The 24,880-nt window shown below is 35.2% G+C and overlaps 1 protein-coding gene across 1 annotated transcript in view; it reads right to left on the bottom strand.

Annotated features, from left to right (window-relative positions):
- Window positions 1–7,483: 7,483 nt before the first annotated feature.
- LOC125061251 (endoribonuclease Dcr-1) overlaps window positions 7,484–24,880 on the bottom strand; it is a 45,605-nt gene continuing 28,208 nt past the window's right edge. The window contains exons 27-42 of the mRNA XM_047666583.1: window positions 24,604–24,697; window positions 24,352–24,437; window positions 23,295–23,461; window positions 22,211–22,849; window positions 20,574–20,726; window positions 19,239–19,370; window positions 17,976–18,066; window positions 17,031–17,218; window positions 14,614–14,784; window positions 13,563–13,650; window positions 12,753–12,896; window positions 11,590–11,719; window positions 10,371–10,461; window positions 9,773–9,881; window positions 9,200–9,332; window positions 7,484–7,793 (exon numbers count right to left, since the gene is read on the bottom strand). Of these exons, the coding sequence (XP_047522539.1) occupies window positions 7,637–7,793; window positions 9,200–9,332; window positions 9,773–9,881; window positions 10,371–10,461; window positions 11,590–11,719; window positions 12,753–12,896; window positions 13,563–13,650; window positions 14,614–14,784; window positions 17,031–17,218; window positions 17,976–18,066; window positions 19,239–19,370; window positions 20,574–20,726; window positions 22,211–22,849; window positions 23,295–23,461; window positions 24,352–24,437; window positions 24,604–24,697 (2,573 nt within the window). The 3' untranslated portion in view covers window positions 7,484–7,636. The remainder of the gene's footprint in view (window positions 7,794–9,199; window positions 9,333–9,772; window positions 9,882–10,370; window positions 10,462–11,589; window positions 11,720–12,752; window positions 12,897–13,562; window positions 13,651–14,613; window positions 14,785–17,030; window positions 17,219–17,975; window positions 18,067–19,238; window positions 19,371–20,573; window positions 20,727–22,210; window positions 22,850–23,294; window positions 23,462–24,351; window positions 24,438–24,603; window positions 24,698–24,880) is intronic.

Raw genomic sequence — 24,880 nt, 5'->3', positions numbered from 1 at the left:
ATACATTAGTGATCAGCTGTTATAAACAATGATATCAGTTACTTGGCCGTTTCGTCTTGGGCGTCCGGCGTTTTGAATATTGTAACGGACGTGACGTCGCCAGTCACATCCTGCCAAGCCAAGCCAAAGCCAAAGCCATAGCCAATGCCAAAACCAAGCCATGCCATGTTGACCAACCTTCCAGCCAACCGCCATGCCTGCCAACCGCAAATGCCAGCCACTTGGAGGGGATGAGTGCCAAAGTGAAGTGAAGCAAAGCCAGCCATATTAAAACCTACAGCCGCCCGCGCGGCCAATAATAATAATCAAATAGCAAAACACAGATTAGGGTAAAAACCGCCTTCACCGGGGAAGGCGCGGATCTTTACTTCGCACTTCGCTCACTCCAGTGAGCTTCCGTCCTGCCCTTCAGGCGATTGACCACCCCGCGACGGCCCAAGCCGAGGTTCGAGTCTCACAGGAGACGCCCTTGCGCTAGTCGCGGGAAAAACGCCCATTCTGGCCGAGCTACGCTCGCCAACCAGCCCGTGCTGAGCTGTAAAGGCCCTAAAGGCCAACAGCGAGATTCCATTCAAAAAAAAAAAAAAAATTTAAAACCTACTTTTTGGAAGACGTAACAAATAAAGAACAAGTGTGCTGTCACTCTGCCATTTTATTTTCACTGTCAATTAATAAAGCTTTGAATAAAATAATGAAGCGATTTATTCTACGGTCACACAGCGCTTGATCGCTGAGTTATCAAAAATTTGTTATCATCAGATATCTTGCGCTTTAAGTTTACGTAACAGTTTTCTGTGTTCAAGTTAAAATGGTTCGTATCTACGCTATCGATTGTGAAATGGTTTCTAATAAGATTTCTACAGTAACCCTCGTGGACGAAAATTTTTACCGGGTTTTAGATACGTGCCACGTGCCAGGCTATGCTGTCCTTCGATTGAAGGAAATCATCAACGAGGAAGACGTGCTTGTGGGATTTAATGTTCAGAAATACCTCCTAGCTTTGGGATTTTCCCACTCTAATATCAAGGACATGGCGACCCACCCTGCTCTCCTAGTAATTGCCATTATTTATTTCAGTAAATTATAACAATTAGTTTATTTAATTCTATTTTAAAATATCGTGGTCTCGTTTGGCGTGTTTTATAGAAAACATTATCTTCGTGACTTGTTTTTGCTTTCAAACATTGAAATATTGATAATTTTTAGAGGTTCTATTGGTTAATTTTTCAATGCATTCGATGCGTAAAGGCTGTTACACATAATAAGTACCTAATTATCTCTTTACTAATTCCGAATGCAAGTACGGCGTTTAGATGACGCAATTATAATATATTATTATATATTTTTCAGGAATCCGGCGAGATAGAGTCGCTCAAGAATTTAGCTTTTCAAGAGCTTGAATTGCCCATTCTAGAACGACATGACTCTTTCTATTCTGCGAAAGCTGCTATGGACATTTACAAAAAATATAGCTTTTAATTATTTATTCAACACCGATTGAATGGTCCCCATTTACGTGTTCTTAAATGTTTATTAATATTTTACTATGTTAAGTTTCCATTCTGAAAAGTTTCGTAAAATAAATGTATTAAATAAAAAAGTTTTTATTCCTCCTTGTCCTGTAGGACACCTACACTTCATAACTTTTAGATACTTTAGGTATAGATTTTTCTGATATATTTCCTTACAATTGGTCGCAGTTTCATTATCCTATCGTAGTTTTCTAACATCCTTCTTTCAAACCACTTTTAAAGTCTGCGTCATATGGACATTCATTCATTTATTTAACAAATTACATTTATTATGAGACACATACCATTACAGATTATTCCATTATGGCAACTATTAAAATTTTCATCACACACAAAACAATACTGTATACACATAGAATAAAGCAACACTACATTAAACAGTAATCTATATATATAAAACAAAGTCGTGTTTGTTACAACACTTATAACTCGAGAACGGCTGGACCGATGTTAATTATCTCTTTTTAGGTGGATTCTTCTCAGCTCCGAATAGCAGAATAAGTAATAAAATATCCGATAAGTTATCGAATAACAATAAATAAGTAAATTAATTTTACGCATGCAAACAGCATGTGGTGCCATCCGTTGACAAAACTACGCAACATTTGACGTCGAATTCGTGTCAGTTCAAGAAATTCCGATCTTGATGAATGAGGAGATGCATAACCAGGCTTTCATCTTGAGTTGGGTTACGTGTTAATGTGTCGCACGAATTTGATGATACTGATTATGCAGGAGTCTCGGGGGACATCCACGTGATTTTTGATGCCGGAAACGGGTCTAAGTATTTCAAAAAAAGATTTTTTGTGTAATATATTGAAATTTGTAAACAATCCGCCATTTTCTACTTTTCTATTGGTTATAAGAGATGTGACGTTCACTTTAAAAAATCGTGTTTATAATTAAACGATTGTTAATCTCATCAAAAAATTTTGTATATCAGAAAGTAATTTAACATGCAGAATCGCAATATTGGCGCTAGAGAGAAGAGGCCCAATGTGTAAAACTGCCAATCTTCTTTCGCAATGGCAAAAACTAAAACATTTATGTATTTGCAAAAAAAGTTGTATTGATGTTATTACCTTAATGAAATCCTAAAATAAATTTAACTAAAGTAACAACGATATTATTCAACTGAAAGGCGGAACGAAGTTAGCCGGGTCAGCTAGTAGATTAATATATTTACAAAAAACAATCGACAAATATTGTCCCACAATACATATTATAATGTTTTATTTAATTACAATGCCAATATAACAGTGGTGGTACCACTACACACCTGATTCAGCAACGGATTAGTAGAGGCTACAGCGACCTTGGGAGGAAATAATCCCTTAAAAGTCTGGGATAGAAGGCAGCGGGAAACCACTGCTCAATATCTTTCAACAGTAGTCAGTAATCATGGAAAAGTCTAATAAGGGCTTTTTCACACGTACCTATCACAACCACACCACGTCGCAACAACAAAATGCTGTCAAGCAGTGGTTACGTGTGAATAGTGTCGCTGCAGCTTTTTGTAGTTGCGTTGTGGTACCGACAAAATGTCGATGTGGTTGGATTGTCGCCAGTAGTTGCGATGCGGTAACGTCGTGTGCAGACACACCCAAGAGGAAACTTTGTCACCTCAGTCGAACGTAGAATGAATGAACCGAAGGAGGGAAAGGAAGCGTGCGTGCGTAGACGCAAAGTTTTGTTTGCGATGTGGTCGGCCACTAGTTCGCAGTGCCGCTGGTGGTTGCGTTGTGGTCGCGATGTGGTCGGTATCACACACACGGTCGATAATGACTGCAAAATGTGGTACGTGTGAATAGTCCTATTCATTTTCAATACAAAATATACGCTCGGCCACGTGGTGTGGTTGAGGTGTGGTTGTGGTCGTGGTGTGGTTGTGGTACGTGTGAACAAGCCCTAAAACAAGACACGCTTCAAGAGACTGACGGCCAAGCTCCAGTAATGGAGGTGCACTAAAAGAGGAAGAAGAATAATAAAAGTACAAAAATATAACTACGAAATAGCATAGTTTCAACTGGTCCAAGATATTAATTTATTTTCATTTTATAAACATTTAATAATGCCAACCCTGAATGAAACTCTAATAAAACTCACTTTGAGCATTTTGAAATTAAAATAATATAACATTCTTCTTATGGATGGTGGGGTACAATCTTATATATATATAATGAAAATGGTCTTCGTTTGAGGCTCAATCACGCCTAAACCACTGATCGTATCGACATGAAACTACCACCATTCGATGCGAAATTTTTCCTAGATGGTTTATGGCTATTATTTATTTCAATATTTATTTAAATTCCAACGTTCCTTCATTTTTTTATTGCTGTTTTACTTTTATGAAAATTTATCCATACGGACTTCGCCGCGGAAACATTCGGGGAGGCTTCCTAGAACCTCTAAACGTCAACATCTGTTAAAAACTCGATTTTCGAAATATTTCAATTTTCTTAGCGGGAAGTTAAAAAGAAGAATAATAAAAATATGAAAAAAAAATAAAATAATGAAACATAAAATTTATTGTAATTCGTCCAGCAAAGCGGGCGCGAAACGGCTAGTAAATTATAAACAAGGCGGGATTACAGTTGTCAAAGTCAAATCATTTATTTCAATTAGACCATCTAAAATGGCACTTTTGAACGTCAAAAAAAAATACAAAGATTCTGGTTGCCCCTTCCAAAAGGTAGTTTCGTGTGGAGAAGAATGGGCAAGAAACTCACACTTACTCTTTTAAAATAGGTTTACAATATTTTGTTACATTTGTTAAATAATTATATGTGAAGACAATGTACTCTTAGCATAAACTACTATACTAAAAAAGTTAGTTTACATGTTCCTCACATATTTACAAATATCGAAACCGTAGAATATTAACATTAAAGAGTAATAAGAATATTAAAAAAAAACAACAAAACAGTGGGTGAGATAAAAAAAATATTACATTTGTAGCATTATAAAAAAAATAATAATAACAAAAATATATTAAAGCAAAAAATCAGCAATCAATTTGATTTTGTCCAGGATCAATTTGATTTTGTCCAGGATCAATTTGATTTTGTCCAGGATCAATTTGATTTTGTCCAGGCCAGTTGGCCTAATATCTACTTAAAAATCTTGCGGGGGCTGGTGAGCAACCCAAGTGCTCTTCAAGACTTCGGGTTCTTTGTGCCTAGGGGCTAGGAGATATGTGCGACGGCGAAGGTTGTTTGCGATACCATAGTTCTGCGTTTAGGTAATCGCCACGCTACTATAACTAAGAAAGCCTAAGTGAGCAAAATGTACAGCCTTGGCTCGTACAGATATTTTGTTATGAATAGATTTGTTTTACCAGCATGTAATGGATTACATGGTATGGTATGGTTTGTGGACTCGTTTTCCGCAATTAGACGCTCACTAGGTCCGTTGTACGCAGTGGCGTAGCTAGGTAACCAAGGGCCCTGGGGCAATTGAAAAATGGGGCCCGCTGCTTTGTAAACTGATTAGGTTTTATCAAAAAAAATATAAATATACAAATACTTTAAAAATGCTAAGCTACTTAAGCTATTTTGTGCACTGCAGGGCACTCGAACAACTGTGTTGTTTAATAATTCTTTCTGATAAATGCTTCCAATCTCGAATTACAAAACGCACATATCACTATCCGTCAAATTGACGACACTGTCAACCTACAGAAAGAATTTAGGGGAATTCCCTAAGCATAACTTTTGATTTTCTCTCAACTGAGTTGTCATGATTAAAGTGGGGTTGCAACCTGTCATATTTATTTTGAAAATGGGAGAAATTACCAAAATTTCAATTCGATCGAGATTTCTGGTAAGGATTCGAGGGCCCCCTGAGCTTGAGGGCCCCGGGGCACTGCCCCGCCTAGCCCCTAGGTAGCTACGCCACTGACTTGTACGTGAGCCCTGGCTAACTAAGGCAGCCTAACTCCTTCCAAAAGCACAGAAGCTTCCTGGGCACTTCGCAGGCTTCACGGAGCGACCTCACTGTTCCGAGGATTTCTGTACGCTGTTTAGCCACAGCCTCGCATTCCAGGACTACGTGGGTGACTGTTTCCTCTGCGTTGAAACAGCCTCTGCACATGGGGCTGTCTGTCGCGCCTAGGACATAAATGTGAGACAATGGCCCGTAATTGTCCCTATCATTGTTTTGAGGTTGTTCTGGTTAGATTTAAAAGTTGCTTAGTCATTCTTGTGTTAACCACTGGCAGAACCATAAAATTTGGTTTTGGGTTTAATGGATTACATAAAAAACTTATTTCACAAATTTTACGCTAAACTCATATTTGTTTGAGAGAATTAATAAAAAAATATAATACTATGTAACTGAACATTTAAAGAACTCGGCACTTCACAAATGTTTAGGGATTTATCTACAGAATGGAATAAAAAACTTTTATATCATAAAAAATTTATTAAAATCTAAATACAATTGATGATGTTTGCATGTTTGCAAAACCCTTGGAAATTTTATTTACATTGTCAACAGTTGTGTCAAAAGTTAAGAGAATCAAAGCTGGTCACTATTTTTTCATTATATAAGGCTTAACTAAAAGATTTCACCAATATTTTATAAATAGACATATATTTAATGAGCTAAATAAATAAATCAGATTGTATAGTCAAATGTTCTCTTACAATTAAGGCATTGTAAAAAAGGTAAATAGAAGAAATAGAAGCGGTAGCAGGAAGCGAATGGAGAAAGAGAGCCATGGATAGAGTCAGTTGGAAAAAGCGGGAGGTCTAATTACCCGTGAAGGGGTTCCGATGGTACTAAAGGTAGCTTAACTCATTTTTATTGCAAAGAATTCTGACATTAAGTGTTGCTACTAAAAAGTTATCCCCCAAAAAAGGGACAAATTTGACTTATCTGAGGACAATAAAAAATAAAATGCTACGTATTTTTTATGAATATATGTTACTTTTATTTGCAAAATATGCCGGGCCAAAACGGTTTGTAATTTCTGACATGTCAAAAAACGATAGCTGTCAGAATTGTACGGAATTAAAAATCAGAGTACATAAAAGAAACACGTATAAAATGTAAAAAATCTAAGCAGTATATTTTTTTATACAAATAAACATGCTTTTCACTGACACTTGACATTGACGCTTGACATGTAAATTGTCAAATTTCGCTATGACTGTTAATTTAGAACTAGATTATACATATGATTAATTGATTTTATAAATATATGAACACTGTTTCTTGGCTTTTTTATCAAGTTTTTTTACAAACCACTTTTTAACTGAAAACCATTGATATACAAAAAACCCAAGATGCACAGTCTCGAATAAAAGTAACGCTCGAAAGTGTCCCGAAACACTATTTCTGTCCCTTTCTATAACAGTATGTCTATAACAGTATATGTTACAAGCATATATTATTGCAAAATCAACCTTACGCGAATTGCTTAAAGTTGTTATTACAACGCAGTGTATACGTACTTAAAGCAATAAAATTTTACGACCGACCGTGGTCGGTAGGACAAGGTATTGAGTGGAGTCGAACATGACTTTTTTATTTACAACTATTTAACATAATTTTAAATTTATCCGACTTTTCGGGTGCTTTACAGCGTGAGTGGTCACGGTGACTGAAGACAAAAGGTGTTGGATGTTAAATAGTTGTAAATTTATAATAATACATAACTTTAATCCGGTTAAAAAGTTTTTTCTTTAAATTAAAAAAAAATGTTAAATTGGCGACCTCCTGACCTACACTTTATATAGCGTAAATATATTTGTCAAAAACTACACACAAAAAAGTTCAAAAGTACATAAATTTATTTATAAAAAAAAACACAAATAAATAACATCGACTCCACTTATTAGACGCGACACTATTTGAAATGAGTGCACAATTTAGAATGTTGCGCTCATTTTTTGAGGACGTTTTTTAGACGTTGAATGTGCATCTTGGGTTTTTTGTATATCAATGCTGAAAACCCTTTTTAATTTTCAAACAAAATACACTTATTTATATAAACAGGAATGTAAAGGAAATTAAAAAATCAAACGATTAAATTCAATAGTTACACTTAAGTTTTGACTGAAGAAGAAGAAGAAGAGTTTTCTTTTTGCAAGTCCTGTTTATCTCCCGCGATGGATCTTCAAGTGCCGCAGCGCACATCTGGCCGCGGTGCCTTTGGCGATGCGATAGTTCCGTCCGATCCCCTTGAAGGTCCCTCTTCCGAACACTTCTACGCACACGCGGACCCGTCTGCCGTCTGCTAGGCGTTCGGGTTTTCTAAAAAAAAAAATATAGCTGAAAAATTGGTTTGGTTGAACTAATAGGAATTATTGGTTTGAATTTAATTTTGACGTCTTTAAAATCGTTTTAGTCGGGTGACATGTTCAGAAACTTGTGTCACACCAAAACCTCACGAGCGCGATCGCAGGTATAACGAGAGAGAGACGGACCGATCTCCCGTCTCATCTCGAGCGCTGCCAGTCATTCCGTGAATGTATGAAGAAAAATGTATATCATAGTCGAATAAGTAAACTTGTAATTTTACACCCGAAAGTGTGAATAAAACGATAGATGTAATTTAAAATTTGAAAAAATTGTTATCTTCATTAATTCCTTACTTCCCAAAAACTTATATCACCAATAAGACGTTATCACGTAAACATCTCGATCGTAAACCTACTTTACAAACAACCAATATATTTTTGTAATAAATTGGGTAAACTGCGGGTACTTTACTATCACTTTGGTAATATTGATAATATTTAAAATAAAAATGTGTGCGTGTACTAGGTGTACACACGTAAGAAGTGAAACTTCTTTATGACCTTATTTTTCGAAAAATTATCTACTATATGCAACTTAACGAAATTGGTTAAATAAAGTTAAATTAGATAAAGTTTAACAAAAGGCTTTTATTATCATAGACATGAATACAAATACAATTACTTAGTACTAAGATTATTACAGAATTTCATTAATTGTAATAGAATTATGAGTATTACTATCATTGTTATCGTTATTATATATTTTTGTTATTAATGGCTTCGAATCTCTTCGGATCAACCGTGGTAGGGACAAGAATAAGATGGCGCGTAACGGAAAAATGTGACGCGTAACGTAAAAATGTTACACTAAATTTTTTTCCAACCCCGATAAAGAAGTTTCACTTCAAAAACATAAAAAGTGAGTCAATCTATTCAATAAAGGTGAAATTTGTATTAAGAAAATTTTGAAGTACATAAATTTAAATGTTGAGTATAAAATCGAAAGCATTCTAAATAAATTTTATTTATATTGCACAATCGATAAAACAGATAATTTCAATTTGGTATGAAAATTAATTTAACAGTACGATGTCATTAATTTTATTAGAATAGCAACACTATGCAATATAGAGATCATAGAGACTAGAATTTGTCAATCTGTCATTAGTGCGGACCGTTCGTCAAATCTGTCTGCCAAGTCACGCCGGCGCACTGACTGACGTCAAAATCAACATATCGAACGAAAGTGATATCTCATCAATTCTATCATACTTAAAAATACGACACGAACAGAAATTTATTTTTATATACTCTTAATCCGACTGAGGGTTTTTTCTACGCCGGCAACGCACTTGCGAGTCCTCTGCCAGCGTGAATATTCATTGAGACTCCGAACAGACACATATGTCGGACACTCACCCAAACTTAGCCGTGTCCGGTTCGGCCTCCAACAATTCTCTGACTGGAGATTTGGGCGCTGCGGCACTGAAAGCTTCCAGTTCTGCCATCATCAGACGGGCGTACGACCGCCAGACGGCTCCAAGAGACATGCCTGGAAAAAGAGTTTATACTACAGAAAAGTATCCAACTTTGATTGAATGGAATTAATATAAATAAAAAAAGGGTGCGTGTACTTATGTACGCGCGTAAGAAGTTATACTTCATTGGCATTATTAAAAAATAGTTTTTGATTGCATGCAATTAATTAATTACAATTAAATAATCAAAGACTGGAAAAGGAGTCATTATAGTCAATAAAGTTCAGTTTACATTTGAAAAATAAAATAAATAAATATTTATTATTATTCTCTTACAGTAAGTGTTATAAATTATATTATTAGTCGAATGTTGTTTTTAAATTATGTCCAATGCCGTAACATATTCCGTGGGCAACTTCATTCTGTTAATTTTGTGTCACGGTGCGCGCGCATCGTAAAATTTCACTCTCATCATTTTTTCATAACGCACCAAAAGACTTCAAAAATAACTCACCGGAATCAAGGAAAATGGCCCCCGCTACGGATTCAAAGAGATCCCCGAGAGCCTTCGGAACCTCTACATCTTCAGCTTGCTCCATCTCATCTTCTTGTATTAAATAGTGCTGAAAATAGAGTTCAAATATATAAATATAAATAATTGGTAAAACATATAAGAATTATATGTTCGCATAACTGTCCGTTGAGTTCGCTCAGAACGAATGTCGAGGCTTTTCAAAAAGGACCAAACTATTCAAATTAGTGCATTAGTGTTAGTGCACGTTAATCTTAAGTGCTAAAAAAGTGAAAAAAGTACACAAGAACTGCATTTTTACCTTAATAGTTAAAAGTGTCATTGGACACTTTTTTTTATTAAACTAGAATTTTTTTCAAGCTATTTGAAACTTTCAAATATATTTCAAAAGAACAGGATTTTTTGGAAAATTAAATTATTCTTTTTTATTATTATTATTTTTCTTCCGTTGAAACCTTCCTTAATTTCCACAAATATTAAAATTATCCAAATCGCTTCAGCCATTCTCGAGTTTTAGAGAGACAAACGAACATCAATAAATTCTCATATAAAGATAGTAAGAAGTCATTTTAAACTCTACCTCTTCACTAATAGAGTGTCCATTCTCCTCTTGTATCTTCACGTACTTCGTCAACACTTCGTTGAGTCCGGGGGACATATGACGGAAATATCTGAAAAAAATATAACACAAACTTGAAATGCATAAGGGAGCGTTCAAGTATTACGTCACGCAATTTTTAGAGATTATTGACCCCCCCCCCGCATGTAACGCGCCGTAACGTTTTTCTGTACCTAGTAGTAAAACGTTTCGTGACCACCTAGTGACTCTTTATAGTTGAAAGTTACCATTATGTGGTGTAAAGTAAGTAATATTAACAATAACGCGTAATTTAATCCCCACCCCGCATCGTAACGTTTTACAAAAGGACAACCCCCCCCCCAAAATTCGTTACGTAATACTTGAACGCTCCCTAATGGGAAATAAATATACAATAATAATAATATTTGGGAAAATGTTTTACCAATAAAAAAAGTGCGTAAGTACAACATGACATGTTTACAACAAAGTACACATGCCAGAAGTGAAACTTCTTTGTAAAATTATTATTTCTAAGGTAAAAGCCGCAATAGATGATCATCTACCAGTATATGATCACTCCATGTATTTGTATATCTATATTCACACTGTTTACACACTGTGTACGTGCTAATGATAATATTAATATATAAAAGACGTTATGCGACAGAATTGCAATCTAAAGTTCTAATATGTAACTACAAAACGTATTCATCTACAAATAGCGTGTTGCTTCATGCTACGTTGGCCCTTTCTCACTCTCTCTCAATCGGTCTCAATCGCTCTCTCCATTTTATTCGACAAAAACGCTGCACATCTTCATGACGGTCCGTTACATTTTTACCCTCTTGCGCCTAAAGAAGTTTCACTTCAAAAAATCAGCATTTAAAATAATTTCCTTTAAGGGGAAATTAAATTCTATACAAATTGGAAAATCCCGGGTTACCACGACATAGAGATTTCACTGTTGGTAACACCACAATCAAACCTAAAGATTGATTTCTAGCTGTTTTTTTATTTAATCGTTTTGTTAGCAGCAGAATTGTCAAGTTGATACATTTTACGAATTATTATACTTTTATCATAACTGACCGGGCTGTCTAACTAGATTTAAGTTCTAGTGAGGTGCTGCAATACTTAGCAGCGGGCCCGAACGATTTTATGAAGTGAGGGTAGGAATTAAAAATTTTCACCTACCCTCCAAACTGAAATTTTTACTTACTTATGAAAGCCGTGCCTAGCAGCCAAGGTAGCGAATATTGTGTTATTCACGAGTGCCGAACGTAGATCTGTGAGGGCGCCGGGCGAGTGACGCCGCGGGTCTTCATATAAGTGTCGGGTTATTAAATAATCTGAAAAATAATATCAGGATCTATCAGTTCTTTCTTTGCACAGCATAAACACAATTTGACAGAAAGAGACGACAGAGTACTTTAACAGTGTACAATAGTTTTTACGAATGGGGGGGGGGGGAAGATGAAAAAAAAAAACAGTTAAAAATTTAAGATTAAAAAGGAATCCATTCCTAGTAATAACGACTAAAAGACCAATTACGTAAATGACGTTTTAAAGGTTAGAAATATAAAAATACCATTTAAAACTTAAGTAAGTGATCAGCCTCCTGTGACACACACCGTCGACTGTTTTGGGTCTAAGGCTAGCCAATTTCCTCACGATTCCTTCACCGTTCGAGCGAATGTTAAATGCGCACGTAGATAGAAAGTACATTGGTGCCCAGCCGGGGATCGAACCTACGACCTCAGAGATGAGAGTCGCACGCTGAAGCCACTCGGCGAACACTGCTCAAATATTGATAAATATATACAGTATTTTAAAATACTGAAAATTAAATAGTAACAAATATTTTTAGTGTTACATGTAATTTTTAAGTTATTATTGATTCACTTTACTTTTAGTAATTTTATTTTAGGGTTGCCTGGAAGAAATCACTTGTTAGCGAACAGGCCACCCATTGCCTTAATAACTTTTGTAACTTTTTATATATTATAGTAACGAAGTGTAAATAAGTGTATATAGTAAACTGAACATCTAATATATAAAATTCTCGTGTCACAGTTTTCGTTGCCATACTCCTCCGAAACGGCTTGACCGATTTTGATGAAATTTTTTGTGCTTATCCGGTATCTATGAGAATCGGCCAACATCTATTTTTCATCCCCCTAAATGTTAGGGGTAGTCCACCCCTAAATTTTTTTTTAAATATTTAGATAAATATTTTTTTTTATTTTTTTATGATACAGCATCAAAAAATACATACAACCCCTAATTTTCACCCCTCTACGATCAACCCCTATTTTTATTATAAATGAATATACATGGCAAAACGTTTGCCCGGTCAGCTAGTATATTTAAAAGACTTATTACCCAAAATGGCATCTCCGAGGAACTCCAGGCGCTGATAGCAGTCCGTCAGTCTATTTTTCTGATGGGACGCGTGAGTTAGGGCTTGGAGTAACAACGACCTGTCGCGGAATCTATATTGAAGGGTCTTCTCCAGCTCTTCATAACCTGAAACAGCCCCGTTACAAAAAACCGACATCCTGAATATCTGTTCAAACGTCGGTAAAACAGTCTGGGCCGTTTGTTGGCGCTCGCTCTTTTTTATCGACAAGTTGCATTGTCTGTATTGCGTTGAGTTCAGAGTCGTGTTTATTTAAACCAAAACAATGATTTCTATACGAGAAAACCCGTTCCAATGTGATAAAACACATAGTGTTTATTGTAAAATATCATTATTAGTAGATATTATATCGTTTCGATTGGAAGTGTCCATTAAAATCGACAAGAAAAATACAATTCAATGAGGGAAACATCCCTCTAAAGCGTTCTAAGAAAATTATTACGCCAAGTATAACTTCTCACGCGTGTACATAAGTACACACACGTTTCTTTCTGAGTCTATGCCTAGTCTAAGATTGTGTCTTGTTTTGTGTCTGTTTGATTTTTGGCACTCATCCCTAATATAGGAAAATTTTTATTTTAGGAGCCTATGACGTTTCAATTAATTGTGTTACATACATACAAACACATAAATAAAATATATGAATGTTAGTGTTGCTGTATAGGTGAGTTGGTCCCATTCTTGAATAGGATTTGGTTTATGTAAAATATTTCTGCTATTATTAGTTTCAATTGCGATATTTATTTTTTAAAGTATAAGAAAACTGGTTATACCTGACAGCATTTGTTCAAGTTCTCCTTCTGGGTCTTCTATATATCGTAGAAGAGGTGATGGTGGTGCTTTCAGCTCCCCAAATACAGGCTAATAAAAAATAATAAAAAAATTACACAAAATCAACGGTTCAAAGTGGTTTGCTATGTTTAAAGTTAGCCCCAAAGCGGCTGTTACTAACGAAAACATCGAAACAGTCCACAAAATAATTTTGGATAACCGAAATGTGAAGTTGAGCTGAGACAACAAAGATATCAAAGGAACGTGTTGGACATATCCTAGATGAATATTTGGACATGCGAATGCTCCATTCAAAGTGTGCCAATTGATGATTCTGCTTGTGTTTGAAGCTGCCCTGCGATTCTATAACTCACTTTTCGAACTCACACAGCGGTTTTCGTATCGGCGGTCGCTCTCAAATCAGTCGTGAACCAGTCATTTTATGATTTGGCATTCTAAAAAGCTTGTAGTTTATAGTTTATCAGAATGCCATTTTTCAGTTTATCAGAATCGCAGGGCAGTTCAACCGTAATAAACGGAATTTATTCTACCGACATTTTCCTGATCTCAGACAAGAGAGGGAAAATGCTAGCTGAACAGACATTTTGCGCTGATGAAGAGCTCGTCGTATATCTCTCGAAGGCTACCTATATATATATACGGCTAACTATATTGAATAGTCAAATTGAATAAAAACAATTCTATGTTAAACTACGAACTTTTTGGCTAACCTGTTATGTCAACCTGACCTGTCAGTCACCGATTACAATGACACACAAATAGTATGTAATAAATTCGCATTTATATCCATTAAAAATGTATTCTTGAAGTTTAATTATTGTAAAATGAATCGTAAAACAAAGCCAAACAACGCCGTTTAAGATTTTTTTTTCAATGGACGGGGCGCATTTTAGCGGATGCGTTGCTGGCCTTTGAGAAGTATGCTTTTTTTAAGCAATTGGATATCACAGGAAACAATTTTTTAATTTCATTATTTCATACTAATAATGTGTCAATCTTGATTACATAACTAAAAATAGTTTCGGAACTTACTTGGACCCATTTCCCATCAGCATCCCGATAAGGTCTCAAAGATCCAACCGGTCTACCGGTCCAGCTCCAGTCTTCTGGCGGAGGTTGGGAATCCGGAGTACCTTCCTCATCAGACGAACAGCAGCTCTCCGAGTCACTCGATAGCGGTTCGAAGGTTTTTTGAGGCGGTTTCTGGAATGTTCATTATACTTACTGGAATCCCTTGACATCCTTTCAAAATATGCTGCCCCGGAGGCTCTATCGCGCCCCAGACGGGTCTGTTTTACCCAGTTTTTGAAGGTTTACTTCTTTAGGCGCGTTATGAAAAATTGATAAGAGTGAAATTTTACGATGCGCGCGCACCGTGACACAAAATTAACAGAATGAAGTTAGTGGCGCATGTTGCCACGCACGCCGCCTCTGTTCACTGTGTATTTATATTTATAATATTTATCCACATGCTTTGAGTTTCTACATTTAAAAAACGTGTTTTCATTATACAAGTGCGTATTTTATATCTGCGTCTGAATTATAATCAGAAGTGATTTAAATTGAATATTTAATTCAATACTAATTAATATTAGAAAATATGTGTGAAAAAACTGTGCTTCAATACAGTTGAGGTTAACTATCCGTATGTATTATTAATAATCCCAAAGAAGTATAACTTCTTACGCGCTTTATACACGCACTCTTTTTTATATAACGCGCAGGAGGCTCACCTGACGTTAACAATCACATTTCCAGAAAGTTCGCAAGTGCGTCTGTCTTTTAAGAATTGGTACAGACCCACCAACTTCTCTGTGAAATGGAGAAAATGGAAACTACGGCCGCCATGTTGAATTTCGGCAGCTTCAGGTTAGTGTTGTCTACTTTCTTTTTGTAAATTACACGATATTTTTTTCATTGATTACTTTTTAACGTATTTGTAACTTAAAAATATAACTAAACTACGTTACGTTCTCGTCACGTAAAAATAACGCTGGAATAACCTGAGGGGCTCACCCGCATAAATTCTTTCCACTCCACTTTTTTTTAAATATAACGTCCTAGAGTGGGAAAAGGGCAAGAAGAAGAAGTTTATTTGCAAGTTATTTAACTTCATTTGCCTACTTTGCTAAACATTTAGTTTATAAGTGGGGTACCTACATTATTTATTTATTTATTTTTTTAACACTTCGTTGCAAAAAACAATAAATCAAACACAATACAAAAAAAAAATTATAAGGGATGCAACGGGCGGCCTTATCGCTAATAAGCGATCTCTTCCAGGCAACCCTAGTTAAAGAAAAAACTTAAAAAAAAGAAACATGATTCGTGCGAGAAGTGCAGAAACAAATGTTATATAAAAAAATATATATATATACATAGTACCTTAATCTAAAGTAATACAAAAAAAAAAAATATTAACAACAGACTAAAAACTTAAAAGCTAATCGACAGCAAATAGTGATGTAAAAGGAAACATAAGATTTATACAAGTCACGATTGATCAGGATAGGATAAGGTTAAGAAATGATTATACAGAAGAGTTTTAAAAGATGACAGAGAGGTAGCCAATCGTACGGAGTCGGGCAGCGTATTCCACAACTTAATGGCGGAGATCGTGAATGAATTGCCTAAGAAGGATGAAGTGTGAGATGGAATTTCCAATAAACATCTATTAGAAGAGCGTAACATATAGTAAGAAGGACCTAAGAATTTAAAGTGATTTTTGAGATAAGAAGGGGTTTTCGGATTGAAAAGAATTCAGTATAGAAGTTGAAGAAGATGAGCGTGACGTCTGAATCGAATAGGTAGCCACCCCAGCTGCCTGCGGAATTATATCAATTTAATGCCAGAGAAAAAGCTAATGTATGTATCTACCTACATTAATTTTCCTATTTTTGAAGACTATTTAGTACTTATATTACCATTTTATTATTATAAAACAATGTTAGGTACTGTTTAAAATAATAAAATTATGTTTATATGTTTACCTAGTTTCTTATCTGACATACCCAATCATGGGTAACTTTTATTAATTTGCAACACTAAAGCGACGGTAGCGCTACCACTCAGTTCACAGATAAGTTGGTGGGACTATACGCTTGTTTCTTGATGGATTCTAAATCAAATTGATTCAGAAATACTGAAGTATTTCTTGTATTTCTTCTTGAGGGCAACACCACATAGTGGTAGTGCGCGGCAGAAATTGCCTTAAGCAACGCTCAGTTGTGGAAAGACAGAATACGTAATACCATCCGTATCACCTCGACGTTCGATGATGAAACTCAGCTGCAGGTCATCCGAATAACTCCTCTGAATACTGACTGATCACCTACTTGCCTATTCAGAAATATAAAGATCACAAAACACATTCTGAAGTCTGAGGCCGAGACAGAATCAGGTTGTAGCAGAAGCCGAACTAAGACTGGCTAAAAATCAGCGCAGCGCACCTCTTCAACACTGCTGGTCGGCTGGTAGTTCTGGCTCTGCACGTAGGGATGCCCTAGGGGCAGTTCCAACAGATGACACGGCAGAACACGGATGCCAAGCCAGGACATGAAGAGCAGGGCTCCGCGGGGTCCACATTCCAGCAGATAGGCCCCGATTAGGGCTTCCACGCAGTCCGCTATTGATTTATCTGAAAATATAATAAACACCCTCATCCATTAAACTAACGTAATTCCGTCTCTTTCTGTCGAGCTATGTTGAAAAGAGACAGAAGAGTCTTCAATTAATTTTTCACGATAATAATAACCCAATAGGGACAAAACCACATAGTCTTGGCCTTATCTGACTCTTAGATTTTTGGTTTAAAAGCCAGTCAGTAGTAGAGACGGAGTCAGTACTAAATGCCAAAATAAAAATACGATTTCTTAGCCAGGATTCGAATCATCTTCATCTCTTTCTTTCAATTTGCGTTATCGCTGTAATGAAAAGAGCCAGGTTGATACTTTAAGTTATTATTTATAACAAGAGTTAAGTTCGGTTGTTGTGTATGTTCAGATATATGTATGTTAAATGAAACACTTTGTTTGATTAAGTTAGATAACAACTGACTTTAATTTTTTAAAACATGGGCTGATCTGATAACTAAGATAACATTAGGGGTAGTGGGGGGGGGGGCTGAATTAACAAAAAACTAACTTGATTATTGAAGAGTTCCTAAATCTAGGTGATGCTTATGTTATTTGACATTATCAGAATCGAGAATCAATTACAATTTATGAGTGTGGTAAAAACTAAAGGGCTCATTTTGGTTTCAAGTGTGCGATGATTGTTTATTTTCATTCATTCATACATTCTGTTTAAGCTTCTAATTATTAACTAATATATACATATATATGCAATTTAACTAATGTTAGATAACATAACTCGAGGTAAAACAATATTCTTACCCGGTATACTATGCTGCGTTATAAGATTGTACGGAATGAAACATCCTGTATTATCTACCGGCACTTTCTTTTCGCCTTCGTCTTGATCGTGCTGTAGACAAAACATGTATTAATATAATAATGTAGATCTTCCACTTGACAACATCTTTGGATAGTGGAAGCAGCCATATAAGGGCAAATGTGGCCAAATTATGACCTGATGAAGTGTATAATGATTGGCAAGAGACGGGCTAATAGAAGGAAGAAATCGTTAACAGCCAATCGCAGCAGTAAAGTGCCACCAGAAAAAGAGAAGAAATTTTACTACATAACAGGTCTAGATGTTAATGAATTTGACTTTTAGTTAAGCATGAACATCCAACAATAAATCACTATGCGCACAAGCGCACGTACGTTTGATTACGTGCACGCACACATACGCGCGAAACAAGCAAGGCCAGTTTTTATGGTTGCGAGAGTGTCGATGATAAGATGATATTTGTATATTCACAAAAGAACATACACTATATAATTTTTTCAATACTAAACATGTATATTTTAGCTTAAATAAAATTGTATCTTGTCTGAATAAAGGCTTATATTATTACTAGCAGACCGGCCAAGCGTTGCTGTGGCTAATTTTTTTGTTATATTACATAGTAGTGAACTATTCAAGGGAAACGGTATGAGAACACCAGTCATGGGGACCACCATGCTTTTTTGGTGGTTATGCCATTAAATTGTAGCTTATGTGAAACGTTGGTACTTTCAACACAGCGCCATCTGTTAGAATTGTGACTGTCAAATAATTAACAAATATTTTGCAATAAAATAATATTGCGGGTATAACTTGAGATGTAAGCTATCCTATATTTTAAGTTAGATCAAACTGCACACGGTATGCAAATTTGATTGATATTGGTTCGGTAGTTTAGGAGCGGACAAACAACGTGACACGTAATTTATATATATTTATTTATTTAATTATAATTAATCTTACAGCTAACATACATACTATTATAAAACAAACACTTAGACAGTACAGAAAGCCAAAACAGATTACATAGATAAACAATATTATATACGAAAAATAAAACAAGCGCATCAATAGACAAAACTATATATAGAAAACTGAAATTTAACAATTCAAACAACAAATAATATATATTAAGATAATTATTATTATTATATGCTACAACTGGTTCGATTTATAAAATTCACTATTAAAACATTATGAGTTGGCACAAATATTAATAGTGTTCAAGCCAGGCCAGAAATGCTTACCCCAGGTTGCATTGTATGCGGTGGTCTGTGGCAGGGTGGTAGCCAATTGTCATGGGGCTCGAACTTCGAGGCGATCATGCGAGCACCTAAACGCTTATTGCGACCCAGGCGGTACAGGTTCAGATTCGACACCTGCAAACAGAGACAAGTCACAAATATTAGAGGGTAGGACGAGCTGTTGGTCTGGAGATACATTCCCTCCCTTTTGGGTGAGATTCAGAAAACTTATAATAATACTAGCTGATCCGGCAAACATCGTTTTGCCACGAATATTATTTCTAGGGAACATTTTTTTAGATCAATAAAAATAACTATCTACTATAATAAAAATAGGGGTTGATTGTAGAGGGTTGAAAATTTAGGGTTGTATGTATTTTTTAATACTGTATCATAAAAAAAATAAAAAGTAAACGTGAACTACCCTTAACATTTAGGGGGATGAAAAATAGATGTTGTCCGATTCTCAGACATGCCCAATATGCACACAAAATTTCATGAGAATCGGTCGAGCCGTTTCGGGGAAGTTTAACCACAAACACCGCGACACGAGAATTTTATATATTAGATTTTTTTGCATGAATATGCTACAAAAATATTATGGTGGTACAATCTAAACTTCATGTTCCGCCACAGATAATGGCGTGCAAATTTGTCTTAAAAGGTAAAATTTTACATAGAAGTTATATATTACATTATCGTCGCTGTCCAGAGAACCAAACATTACAGGAAACGAAAATTTTCGTTAAAATATTATTATGTGTTTTGTCCATAGTTTTGGATGGTAAAAAGGACTCATTTATTAATAACATAAATTGTCCTTACTTCATGATTATACCAGTTAAATGACATAAGAGTCTAAGAATAAAATATAAATGGTTATTTGACATACGAGGTTATCATTCTACAGTGACGTTATAGTCAATTCTTATATTATTTTATCACTACAAGACTACAAGCACCGTGATGTATTGACAGAAATTTAAAAAAAAAAATTAAATAAAAATTTTAAACGCTTAAATCATAATAATGGTTTAAATAAAAAAAAATATGCCGAAGTTTTATAAACTACCCTCTTTTTCGATAAAACCTAAAACATTCTAACTAAAAATAAACTGTGAAATCAAATTTAAAAACAAGGTTTTATCAATAAGAGGGTAGTTTATAAAAAAATATGCCGAAGTTTTATAAACTACCTTCTTTTTGATAAAACCTAAAACATTCTCACTAAAGTAATTATCTGTCCCTTTTCAACACAGTGTAAACACTATTTCAGAGAAAGAGACGGAAGAGTGTAAAGTGCATTATGACGGATTTATTGTCTATAAATAATTTTACCTGTTTACTTCTCATGTGCGATAATTTCCCTTCGTGTACGGCTGGGTGTGCGCAGTACAAGTACGCAGTGATCGCGAATTTCAGAAAACTGTCTCCAATGGTCTCCAAACGTTCCAAGTTTATACCGTCATTTGCGTTCGACATCGTTAAAGCCTGAAATTTTTATTAAGTTTTAGGTCTGGGACTCAGATTTCTGTATCTATTTCATGATCGTCAATCTAATAGGCAAGTGATTGGCCGTTGATAGATACATTGGAATCGTTTTTTATTCCAAATATATAGTGGTTTATGCACCTACGACAAAAACAAAATCTCAATTGAAACACATCTTATTAGACCATGAATAAATAACGCAAATTTCATTTGCCCTTTTTTACACAAACGTAAATGTGTAATTGCTTGGGAAATAAAAACTTTTTTAGTGTAAAAAGTAACCTAACATTAGTTAAGTTACATATATTTTAATTAATAATTTAAAACCGCAATATAAATCGTACGTCAGTTTTGGTAGTGGTCATTAAACGTAAATTAATCAATAAAGATTTTTAAAAATTTGACGATTATTTAAATGATTCTAATCTTTGGGATTGATTTACTCCAGTTCAAACAAGTTGTATGACTCAATGACGATTAAAAAGAGTGGCGGAGAGTTTCTTGCCAGTTCTTCTCGCCCGTGGTAAATTGCGGTTAGAAACAATTTAACATCGTTTCTGTTGACGTTCATAAGTCTACTTGTTTACCTTTATGTCAAAGTCAAAATCGTTTATTCATATAGGTAACACAATGTACACTTATGAAAGTAAAAAAAAAATATATGAAATGCTTCTAATTTTACATTTACTGCCAGTTCTCAAATCAAGGGCGTACAACGGAAGAGAAGAACTGGCAATAAACTCTCCGCCACTCTTTTTAATCGCCAAGTTTTATGATTTAAACAACGTTTGTAAGGAGCTGCAACCATTTGATTATCCACATGACATCTAAGTAATTAATAATAATAAAATAAATTAAAAACAAAGATTTGTCCTCTATCAGCAGGAGGCATGGTGAAATAGGTAATCAAGTTAGTTGGTTGTTCCCACACACAAATTGTAACATAACATTCTTGTTTGCGTTAATGTCCAAAAGGTTGACTATACTTATATTGAAGTATAGTCACTACCCCTAAGTTTATGTTAGTTATAAGCTCAAATTTTAAACGATTAAAGACAGTTGACAATCGCCACCGAACTATAATAAAAAACGTGTGGCACTCGGAGACTGCCGCGGTAAAGCTATTGCATAGCATTATTTTATCAACTTATGCAATTATAATTTTTTATTTATGCAGTATTTTTTTCTTTGATATTAATTCAATCTACCACTCTACCAGACTCAGACTAACACACCTATATAGTCTGTCTCACTCTAACGCGTACCGCACCGGCCGCGCTTACGCTACGTCACCGATCTCGGCAGAGATGTGAGACTCAGTATGCGTTCTGTCCCGCTCTAACGCGTATTGGCCGCAACTATATTACGTCATCGTGAGTTAGGTTTATTTTCGTTACGGAATTTCTTGATTAGGTCGCCGCGCTCAAAGCCCGTGATGAAATCTATGCAATAGCTTAATATTTTTATAAATAACCGAAACTAACCTGCAATATAACACTAGGACTCGGCCCCGGATGTCCTTCCAGACTCGGCTGATAATCGAAATCAAACTCTTTACCACTCTGACTATGGTCCAAGTAATACGGCTTCGAATCAGCCGAGTCCCATTTGTTGATCAATTCCTCATATTTATCCTTGGAATCAAAGCCGACATTGGCAACTTTCTCGTTCACATAATCTGTGGCATCGATATCTATGTCGACCATAGAGAAGCAATTCAACTTTTTAATTTCCTCATCCGTCAATGTCTTTTTTAATTCCAAGAGAAGTGTCCGTTTGCTTTTCTCTATGGCTTCTAATGTTATTTGACCACCGTCTGTATCGATTCCATTTAGATATGGAAACATTTCTGATATTTTATCTTTAGATATATCTGTTTTGGATATTTCTTTATTATCAGAATTGGCTTCTTCACCATTGGGTGAATCAGATGATTTTTGATCGACCAAATTATTCTTAGACACTACTTTAAGACCATCAATATTTTTAGTTATGTTTGTATGTTCATCTATTTCTCTACCCTCAGGTAGGAGATTTTTTACCGGATCACTTCTTGTAATAAGATGACCAGCAACAATTTCTTTTTCGTGTGATATGACCGAATTTCGGTATTTTGTCACGTGCTGAAAGCAAAAAAAAAACCTTTTTTAAATCACATATTGTATTGCAGACAATATATATCGAACACACGCTGTAAAGCACGCGAAACGTCGGTTAAATTAAAAAATTATGTTAAATAATTGTAAATTTATAATAATGCATAACTTTAATCCGGTTAAAAAGTTTTTTCTTTAAATGTGTAAAGGTTATGTCAATAAAAGACGATACTATGTAAAAATCTTCACAATCAGCCATATATAATTAGGCATGCAAATGTCATATTAATTTGTATACTGTCATATAATAAGAACATTAATGTCATAATAATTACTTAAGTTATTTAGAATTGGTGTCAAACTTACAAAACTTAACTTTGCAAAATAACTAACACACCTAAATTATAAAAACTAAACCTCCCAGAATTTCTGAAACCACAAAAAGATTCCCCGAAAACCTTTTTATTCTCACCTCTTCCGGTGGTGTGCCATCCTTCAAAATCTCCTTATAGGCCGCCACATCTCGCATATCGTCGTCCCTATCAGGCATAGGCGCTGGGGCTACAGGCCGACGGCGTTCAACGTCTACAGCTTCAGCCTCGTGGGCTGTCTTATATTCTATACGTACGCCCATTGCAGCTACGACAAAGAACTTCTAAATAAATGCGCAAAAAAAAGTAATTTGGAGACCTTTGACCTTTTGAAAGGGATAACTAGAAAGAAATGATGAGAGAGATGGCGTAGCCCTGCTCTTTCGTGAATTTTGTAAACGTTGTTGACATTCATAAGCATGCTCTAAGAAGCATCTAAATTGAATAAACGTATTTTGATTTTGAAACGGTGTGAAAACCGGCTTTTACTCCTAAAACAATCAAAATGACCAGAAGAAGAGAAAGAGAGAGGGAGAGGAAGAGAGAAAGAGATAGACACAGAGAGGGAGGAAGAGTGAAAGAGATATAAAGAGAGAAAGAATTAAAAGTGTAGTTATCTTATATATTAAGTAAAGAAAAAGATTAGGTGACCGTGGCAATTCAAGTTTGTTAACACGATTATATAGATTGTGTTTAATAATTTAAGATTGTGTATAAGTCTGAGTTTTTGTATGTGTTTGAAGCCAATAGAACACAACTAAGACACATTTCTGCGACATTTATTTAGTACATCAGCTTTCTTGACTATTTTTAACATCAAGAATGACCAGTGCTGTGGAACACGTCTGCTCCTCAGCATAATTCTGAGCCAGGGCCAGTTACAATCACAACACACACACATATTACTCACTTATAATGTACCTTATTCTTTAAAAAAATACCTTTTGTTATTTTTCTTATTGATTATAATTATTTTGTGTGTTTCTCTGTGTGTGTGTTTCGTTAGTAATAAATGTTATGTTTATACTCGCCTGAATAAAACACAAATGCTCCTATAATGGTAGAAATAGGTATTTTATCTGTATGTGTGTGTGTAAATACTTGCCGGATTGGGGTGACCCGTAATGGACAAAACTGAATTTTGTCTTGAAAACTTACCATTCGCATTCTTGCTACTTGAGAAACCGTCAGAATCTTCGTCACTACCGTCCGAGTTGAAGTCTGAATCGTCTGTATCAAAATCGCTGAAAAGTAACATATACTTTAATTATATCTATAGTAAAATGCACACAAACTAAATGGAAACATCGAGTGCACATGTTTTTGAGATTTAATTATTTGGTCCTTCGAACCGGAATATTTAAACAGCATCAATAATTTTATTAGACAATATTTTCATCAAATAAATACCTGGATAAATATGAACAATCGCTTTCAGCCATAGAGAATTTCCTAGCAGGGTAATTCTTCGGCTTATCTATTGGATCTGACCAATTCGCTCCACCTAAAAAATATATTATAAGATAACATTTCCATATCTGTACTAATATTTCTAGCAAGTGATCAGGCACGACTGACTCGAGCTAAGTATGACTCTCGTATGTTATAATGTATTTACTTAAGATAACGTAGATCTCTTCTAGTTCATAAGTTCAACTTAAAACTAATATTATGATTGGCATTGAAT

The sequence above is a fragment of the Pieris napi genome, chromosome 23 (assembly GCF_905475465.1).
Source record: "Pieris napi chromosome 23, ilPieNapi1.2, whole genome shotgun sequence".
Lineage (NCBI taxonomy): Eukaryota > Metazoa > Arthropoda > Insecta > Lepidoptera > Pieridae > Pieris > Pieris napi.
This window is presented reverse-complemented; position numbering and strand designations above follow the sequence as displayed.